Below are 8,701 nucleotides of genomic sequence, written 5' to 3'. Positions count from 1 at the left end.
TAGCTTTCCTTTCCTTTTTGTCTTTATTTTGATCACTGTTCATTTATATTTGTGTGTGTGTGTGTGTGTGTTTATTTTCTTTTTCGTTTTTTTTTCACGTTTGAGCGCATACATGTTTTCTTTTTTTTTTTTTTTTATCAAAGACGGAGAATATCTGTTTTCCGAGTCACAGTTTTGAAGTGTTCTAAGGTAAGGTTTATTGATGGAGACTGACACCTTTCACCGACAGTTTATGCTCTCCGTTCTTTATTTTGGGTTATGTTGTGATTGTGTGTCGCTTTTATAGACTTCGCCTTATGTTTGTCTATATTTTCGATGCCTTTTCCTTATACGTGTGTTCGTTTGATATATTTGAGCCAGAAGTCCAATGTGGTATAAATAGTGAGTTTTACTGGAGTTACCCTAGTTTTGACCGTTTTCTTTGACTCAGCGCTCGATATTTGAAGATGGACACGGCTATTTCAACATTTATCCATTAGGGATGGTGAGGAAGTAGTATTGTATTATTTGGTGGTTTAGTCAATAGCACCGCCAAAGTGCCATAAATGTTACAAGGTGCACAAAAACCCCTATATAGTCCCTGAAAGTCACACTCTGAACTCCTCGTCAGTACGTACTCTCCCTCACAAACACCCTTCATACTTGTGTCGCGCTGGTCATTCCTCTACACCCTGCAGTTCTCCTCGGCATTCTGAATATACAAGATACAAGAAGTCTTTATTCAACAAACAACAAACAAACTCCTCAGGCAACTGCAACATTAGCGTGTATCTGAGTCTTGCCGCGGCCTTGTTGTTTGGTGTGGATGATGTTCGCTTTCGTTGAATTGGCTGAGACTTCTTTTGTCTGTGCTGGAGGTTACTCGTCCGGTTGCTCCCTGCGCAGGTCGTACCTTCGGGCAAAAGGAATGAGGATCCATAGGGCGATGCTGAAGAAGTCGATGACGCCCAGCAGCGTGAGGCAGACTGGAAAGCTGCCGCTCAGGTCCCTCACCAGGCCTGTGGAGTGAGACGGGGCAGTAAACAATGAAGTGAGGAAAAGAGACAAAGGAGTGCGGTGCGTCTGGTGGTGTTCAAGTGTTCCGAGGAAGAATGAAAGCTGATACTATTACGCTTTTGCAAGCTCACAAATAAAGGAAATGCAGATTATTATGTTGCATTTGGTATGGTGACAATAGCCAGAAACTGATGCCGATTAACATTTACATTTTCTTACTAATATCTGCAGATAACATTGCAGAAACTGTACACTAGGAGGAAGCAGAAGTAAGAAAGACAAATATTAAGAGAAAGATGAAAAAGTAAACTGTTTCCTTGACAATTACCCTCGAAACACTGTCTGAACTGCCACACCGGACAAAGAAGAAGCAGAAAGCAAACTGTCCTGGAGTAAAGAAGCATAAGAGAAGGAAAGACGCCGAGTAGAGCAGCTTTACCGATCAACGGGCCGAAGATGAGGAAGGAGGAGCTTTTGAAGAGGCCCGTCACACTGAGCATGGGCTGCAGCAGCGGCAGGCCCAGCACCTCCACCATCACCAGGTTGTACGACGTGAAGAAGAACCCGTGGCCCACGCCGAACGTCCCCAGAGCGCTCATTTTCTGTATCAGAGTGTCTGACCAGGCGAAGACTTCCGGCGCCCTCCAGCCCGCCAGACATCCGGGGAGGAAGAGTGTTAAGGATACTAGATGCTGTTTCTAATTCATCATTATATAGATTCCATTATTAGGAGAGTATTGTTAGTTCACATTTGCAGATAAGACTCTGTCCAAGAACTTACTGCTGTGATCAACATTATATAAGAAAGCTGTTTAAGTCTGAAACAAAACTGTCTCTCATAACAAGAAATTCATGCCTAACCAAACCTGACCCAATGTTATTTCACTGACTCACGTGTTGACGCTCACCACACGGTAATGGTTCTTCATGTGCCTGACTACAGTTTTCTCTCTTCATAACAATTTCTTACATGATACACTTTAGTGTTTATATAAAATGCACACATTCATCATTATTACTCAAACACATCTAAACATTTGTGCAGATCAAAATGATACAAGTACCCCGCCACCCCACAGCGAGATGTGATGCTTCCTACCGAGGCACCACCGCTGCACCGAGTCACGCAGCGAGGGCCACACCGATACACACCGACAGTGGAGGTGGCGATGATGGTGGAGCCCATCATGAGCGCCGTCTGGTGAGTGAGGTTGGCCCACATCACGATGAGTGGCTGGCAGAACCTTGTGACGAGCACCATGATGCCTGCCGCCATCAGACACATGCCCACTTCGTCTGCCGTGTGTCCCGCCGCTTTCATCGCAAAGGGCACGAGGTAGTAAAAGTTGAAAAGCCCCATGACGTTAATCCCGAGCACCATGCCAATGATGATCACCCGCGCTGACCTCAGCAGCCTTAGATTGCCTTTAATGTTGACAGCAACACGTTTAAGAGTCGAGCTTTCAGTCTTCACCTCGACCTTCCTTCGAGTACAAGGGCGAGGTCTCTTGGCGTGCCACTCCACGGGGTGGAAGACCATGGCCGCCACGCAGCTGTTGAAGTACAAGGCGGCGGTGATGAGGGTGGCCTGCTTGAAGCCATACTCGTCCAGCAAGAAGGTTACCACCACAGGCATGACCATGATGCTGAAGGAGGAGCCGGTGGTCATGAGGCTGTTGGCGAGGGTCCTCTTGGTGGTGAAGTAATGTGGGACGATGGCGAAGGTCAGCGTCAGCAGGATGTCAATGGGGATGCCTGGAAGAGTGCGCGACTAAGGCTCCGTGTTTGGCAAAGTTGGTTTGAAGTAGTCGATGCCTTCTGTTATGTAGGAGGGGCACTGGTCTTTAGAAAAAAAACCTTATTTGCAGCGTCTCTTTACTCTAAATTTTTCATTGAGACTACTCAGTAAATAAGATAACTGATAAGTTATCTTGATTCAATAAGAAAAAGATACCATATTAAGCATTTTCACTGATATGTATGGTTAAAGAAGCCACATTCCGTCTCGTGAGTGTGTCAAGGTAATGGCAAGCGCACGTGCATTGAAGAATACCTTAACAAAACTTGGTCGGCTGCCAAACATTTATTTATTTTTTCATGATCTAGTAACTCTTTTAATTTATATTATTCCGTCATTTTTTTTTTACAGTTTTGGTGGGCGAGTGTAGGCGGTGGAATGTGTGCCAATTTACACATAAACTAACCCAGTGTGGGTTTTAATTAACTAATAAATGAACACTTGCAAAGATAATTATTTGCTGAGTCATTAACGAACCACACGGGCGTGACCGAGAAAAAAAATAAAGACATGAAAATCAATACTCGCAAACCATATAAGTACAGTCCCAGCACGGTTAGTGAAGAGACAAAACCTGCTAATTAAACATGTACATTCTTTCAGTGGGAGAGATGGTTAGAAGGGACGCAGCATTGAGTTTATCAGCAACGAGTCAATAGAGAGATTTTAAGGACTCCATAAATTCATGGATCCAGACGATAGGTGTATAAAAGTAAGCTTTAGACAGGGATTGCCACGTGAAGGCCTGACAGTTTATTGCATTCTCTTCTTTCTACGTTCCAATATCACGTGTAGACTTACTAACCATTGGCAATAATGGGTTTAAGCTTAAGGAATTCTGGTTTAGAAAAGAAATGTGGAGGAACTGGTTCTCTAAAAAAGTGGTTGATGAATGGAACAGACTTACTAATCGCTAATCATGTTGTTAGTGCTGAGTCAATAGGGACCTTTAAAAGATTGCACAAATTTATGGATTGCGATGATAGATGGATTTAAGTATTAAGTACTTTTGCTGATATAGGGACTACTACTTGTAGGCCTGACAGCCTACCGCAGCTTCCCTCATTTTCTTATGTTCCTCTGTTCTTAACACTGCTTTACTGTTACGCTAATGGTTCAGTGCTTTAGTGAGCAGCGTGACAACTCACCCGCCATTACGGTGTACGAGAAGAAAAGATAATGAGCGGAATTGGCGAAGGCGGAGAGAGCCAGACCGCAGCCATTCATGACTCCCATGGCCAGGCCCACGCGCCGCCACCCGAACTCCTCCACCAGCGGGTCCATCAGGTAGCAGCAGAAGTTGGAGAGCACGAAGGTAAGGTTCTGGATCCAGGCGGTGGTGGAGGAGGACACCCCGAGATCCAGGAGGAAGCCAGAGAAGAGCACCCCGAATACGGCGCTGCAAGAGCCGTTCAGGAGCTGCTCGGGAGAAAGGATGTGTGTGAGGGAGTCTTCTGACGGTTTTCCTGGCGTCATGAAGTACAGAAGTGTGTTTTAAGTAACTGTGTGACACCTTCCACCTTCCTGGCGCTATAAATCAAAGGAGTTTGGCTTGATGGTTTTTCTCGACAACTTTCTAACGTGATGAAGGCTTATGGATGTTTGTGTTGGGGAGTATATTGATTTTTTTACATATTCATGACGGCATAAGACGGAAGAAAAGTGTTAGGTTATGCATCCTGCCTTTGCTGCCTCACCATGTCTATAGGAACAGGTAATCTACAAGCTCTGTGTCACAAATCATGGAGAAAATGATAACAAGATTGAAAAGAAAAAGATAAGATGTAATGTTCATTTTCATCTCACCCAAATCACGAAGCCAGCTAGGGTCACCAACCAGCCCCAGCCTCCGTCGGGGGCGCTGTCATCCTCTGCAGTGTCCTCCCCAAGCAGCGGTTTATCCTCAGCATTCTTGTACTCCTCTCTGTGTTCAAGTTTCTCCAGGTCACCGTGCCCGTATGTACAGTTCCTCTCAGGCGCCTCAAGCAAGGGAGAATTCTCTGTGATGAGAGACATGTTTCTTGACGGGAAGTGTACTGAAGGGTAGGAAGACAACTAGACGTCCGGAGCCGCACTAGAGGAACACTAACTCCCTTAACTCATCGTCATCTCTCGGTGTACAATTAGTGTGGACTTCCGCGTCACTGGTCGCCGTGCATGGTGGTGATCAGCGCGTTGTTCAGTGCGAGACCGATGAATAGACTGGTGGGTGAAGTGAGCGCTATACCTTCATCCTCCAGCCGCCGCAGTCTTCCCACTCTCACCCTATGTTGACCTGTTCTAACACTGCATCACGCACACTTGCCGGCTCGAGGGCCACACCTGCATGGCGGCGGGCGCAGCTGTGGCGGGCTGAACGGCTCTGCCTCACGCGACCCCGCCAGGAGTCAGGAATCAAGGGTTCGTGGTAGCACAAGAAGCCATGCAGTGCAGATCTGAAGCTCTAGTCACTGTTTGATGTTCCTTCCAGCACAGCTGACCTAACGATGGCTTGTGCTTGGCTTGTGTTTAAATCTTTCACTTCCAGATACTCTCGCTAGTAATTACATGCAACTTTTTGAACACTATTTGTTAAGCTGTAAAGACTTGACAATTTTGTCGCTAAGAAAGATACAACCAAACTTTTATCCTCTTCCATGTCTCAGCGAGTCTTGGCATTGGCAGACCAATCCTTTGTGTTCTGAGTATCAAAACGGCAACGGTTGAAGGGTTAAAGGCAACCGTTCTTGTCAAAATGAAATTACAGTAAAAAATTATCTTTCTTTTATAGGAATAAATTTTCCTATTATAATGTACATACCTAGCAAATTTTATATCAAAATCTAATTTGTTCAAGTTATTGTTCTCAGAAATCAAATTACCAAAGGAATTTATCTATATGCATCAAGTAAGAGCAAGAGTAATTGGAATTGTTATAATACTGATAATGTCATTAGTCACTGAGCTGTGATGGCCCAACCTTTCACCACTCGCCATCACATTCACTTACACAAGTACAAATCAATGTAAAAAGAACTGAAATTGTAAATAGGTCATTTAATTCATAAATGCTCTCGTCAAAACAATTGATGGTATGTGTTTGCACTAACTAAGCTAACCTAGGCATCTGACGTAACCTTTAACTAAGTGGCTGGAGTATTGAAATGATGAAGAAACTAAAAAAAAAATTAAATAAAAAAAATTAAAAGAATAACCATAGACAGTATTTTTTCAAGAAATTATCGATCTTATCGCCTTATAGTTCACTGTAGCATGTGTGCATGTTGCTCCACCCCTGACCTTTGAGACACAGATATAAGAAAGTGTTGTGTGTGGAGAGAGGCGTCTGCAGCTTCGTAGCGTGAGAGCAACAACACCTGCCTTCTCCTTCTTGTAGCCTTTCGTTCCAGCAGAGTACAAGCAAGGTAACATTTGCCTCTCCAGTACGCAACACTGTTTTCGAGTGGTCCCATCAGTGGACCACTAGTGCCCTTGTTCATTGTGTTCTGTGCTTCCCTGTATTGCCGTAAAGCTAGAGTCATTGTGCTTGCCCTCAGGATTTAGTCGTTTGTCTCAATCACTCGGTCAGGTTGGTAGCGGAGATCGTCTTGAAAACATAAGTAGCAGCGCGTGTTTCAATAACTCACTGGTGATGGAATGCGGGGCCAGTAATGGTGATGGTGTAATTGTCAGTGATCAAGGTTAATGTTTGGACTTGACTCAATATGATTCATTATAGAGTAAAAAGAAAGGGAATGTCGTCATACAGTACTGATCGTTTTCAGTATTGATGCGCCTGTAATGATAAAGACAATATTGAACAGTTTAATTAACAACGATCACGATATCAAATTAGATGTAAAATATCACGAGATTTCAGTATTTTATTGTCGATTTACTTTAACCTGATAGATCCCAATGCGACCACTTAGCAATGAAGATACAACATAAGAATACAACGGAGGTTACGACACACCACGAGATCTACATGTGGCAGTCCCTTGTACTTACTTAACACACCTGTCAACACTGTCATCTCCAGCCATACATTGATCAAATCCTCCTTTTAAGCTCCATAATGAAACCGTTAATGTAACTTTCCCGATCCATATTCTCTAACTAACTGAACGACAATAAGTTAACCATGTTTGGGATTATTATTTAACTCATTTTATATCGCCTTTGTTACTCCTATGATTGACTAATGACAGACTCACTCTTCACCACTCACAATACTTACAGACAGCCATTAACTTCTCGTCTGATTTGCACAGGTGTTGCTTCGCTAATGAGCCGGGCATTATGTACGGTGCCTTTAGTTACTTTGGGAGCGTGGCGGCCAGGGAGGCGGAGCATGTACCTGAGACACCCTTGGTTTCGCGTTGCCCCTCCAAACCTACGGAGGAGTGGGAGCGCATCACGATCATTGCACTGTGGATTGAAGGAGAGTCGTCATCCTCCATCGCTCGCAGGATTGGCGTCAGTCCCTCCACCGTCAACAGATGGATCAGGAGGTGGAAGCAGGAAGGCCACGTGTTCAGCCGATGTTCATGTCCCGCTCCCTTTAGATTATCCATTCATAATCACAAGGGAAGCTAGAGTTAGGTCGGCCACCAAGTCCGGCTAAGTATGCACAGTATTTGCATGCTGGTCAGTCAGTACCCAGCCTTGTAGCGAGCGGATGTTTTGGCAACAATGTGTGAAGATGCTCTGTATTTGGCGCAGAGTTCTGGCACGTGATGCTAAAGGGTTGAAAGACCGATGTGCAAATATTCATAATGTGCAGTGATTTCTATGACGTTTTCATCCGTAATAAACATTGCTGCTATTGAAATGTTCTGTCCTTGGTGACTCCTATATCATATCCTTGAGTCCTGCAGTGGTGTATCCTGAAAGTCAGCATAAAACAAAATCTTGCACCACAGCGTTAACGTTTTTTTTTTTTTTCTTTTATGTAGGAGAGAAGGCCAGCCAAAGGCAACACAATGTTAGAAAAAAAGCCCACTTGATGCTGGTTCTGTAAAAGTTAAGAAGGGTTATCCAAATTAGGGAGCAAATGATTCCACCCTATCTAATAAAACTGTGTGAGTGGAAACGCCCCCAAACATGCGAAGAGTACTCCATATAGGGGCGGATAAGGCCCTTGTACAGAGTAAGCAGTTGGAAGGGCGAGAAAAACTGGCGGAGACGCTGCAGAATGCCTAACTTCAAAGAAGCTGTTTTAGCAAGAGATGAGATGTGGAGTTCCAGTTAAGATTATGAGTAACGGACAGACTGAGGATATTCATTGTGGAAGAGGAAGAAAATTAAGTGTCATTGAAGAAGAGGGGATAGTTGTCTAGAAGGTTGTGTCGAGGTGATAGATGGAGGAATTGAGTTTTTGAAGCATTGAAAACTACTAAATTTTCTCTATATACACCAATCAGAGATCTTAGAAAGATCATAGTCAAGCGTTCTGTGGCGTCCTTGCGTGATCTGTTGCCTTCCTGAAGGGTTGAACGTCTCTGAAAGGACGTGGAAAGATGTAGGGTGGTATCATCAGCGTAGGAGTGGATAAGGCAAGAAGTTTGGTTAAGAAGTTCATTAATGAACAATAGAAAGAGAGTGGGTGACAGAACAGAACCCTGAGGGCCTGCCTGACCCTTAAGTTATTGTAACACAGGATTGTCATTCATCTTCCAGTAGCTCACCTGATCCTGATGGCGAGACGCGCAATATTATTTGTTATGGTGCACAGTGTTCTTCAAGCTGCCTCCCATCCACGCCTGGCAGGTGAGCCCCGCTGCGCGCGCGCGCGCACACACACACACACACACACACACACACACACACACACACACACACACACACACACACACACACACACACACACGAATTTGCTGTCCATAACGCTATGATGACATTGAAGTTGAACCTGATGGAATCCCT

At 44.4% G+C, this 8,701-nt stretch overlaps 1 protein-coding gene and 1 long non-coding RNA gene across 2 annotated transcripts; one reads left to right on the top strand and one right to left on the bottom strand.

Moving 5' to 3' along the window:
* Positions 1-704: 704 nt before the first annotated feature.
* LOC123511900 (monocarboxylate transporter 11-like) lies at positions 705-5,087 on the bottom strand. The gene is made up of 4 exons (XM_045267972.1): positions 4,601-5,087; positions 3,943-4,213; positions 1,436-1,627; positions 705-998 (listed from the first exon to the last, which is right to left on the bottom strand). Exons 1-4 carry the CDS (start codon positions 4,808-4,810, stop codon positions 859-861), a joined length of 813 nt encoding a protein of 270 aa, XP_045123907.1. The 5' UTR covers positions 4,811-5,087; the 3' UTR covers positions 705-858.
* Positions 5,088-6,134: 1,047 nt separating this feature from the next.
* On the top strand, positions 6,135-7,607 carry LOC123512012. The gene is made up of 2 exons (XR_006677007.1): positions 6,135-6,198; positions 7,048-7,607. It is a non-coding gene; the product is annotated as an uncharacterized LOC123512012 (long non-coding RNA).
* Positions 7,608-8,701: the final 1,094 nt, after the last annotated feature.

The sequence above is a fragment of the Portunus trituberculatus genome, chromosome 32 (genome assembly GCF_017591435.1).
Source record: "Portunus trituberculatus isolate SZX2019 chromosome 32, ASM1759143v1, whole genome shotgun sequence".
Taxonomy (NCBI): Eukaryota; Metazoa; Arthropoda; class Malacostraca; order Decapoda; family Portunidae; genus Portunus; species Portunus trituberculatus.
Note: the sequence above shows the minus strand (reverse complement) of the source record. Positions and strands in the feature narration are given on the sequence as shown.

What these genes read in the sequence shown, in the direction of transcription:
- LOC123511900 (XM_045267972.1), bottom strand. Translation starts at nt 4,810, where the DNA reads ATGTCTCTCATCACAGAGAATTCTCCCTTGCTTGAGGCGCCTGAGAGG. An exon ending in TAGCTGGCTTCGTGATTTGG is followed by an intron (nt 4,214 to 4,600) that starts GTGAGATGAAAA and finishes TCTCCCGAGCAG; the next exon opens with CTCCTGAACGGCTCTTGCAG. An exon ending in CATCTTCGGCCCGTTGATCG is followed by an intron (nt 999 to 1,435) that starts GTAAAGCTGCTC and finishes CTCACTCCACAG; the next exon opens with GCCTGGTGAGGGACCTGAGC.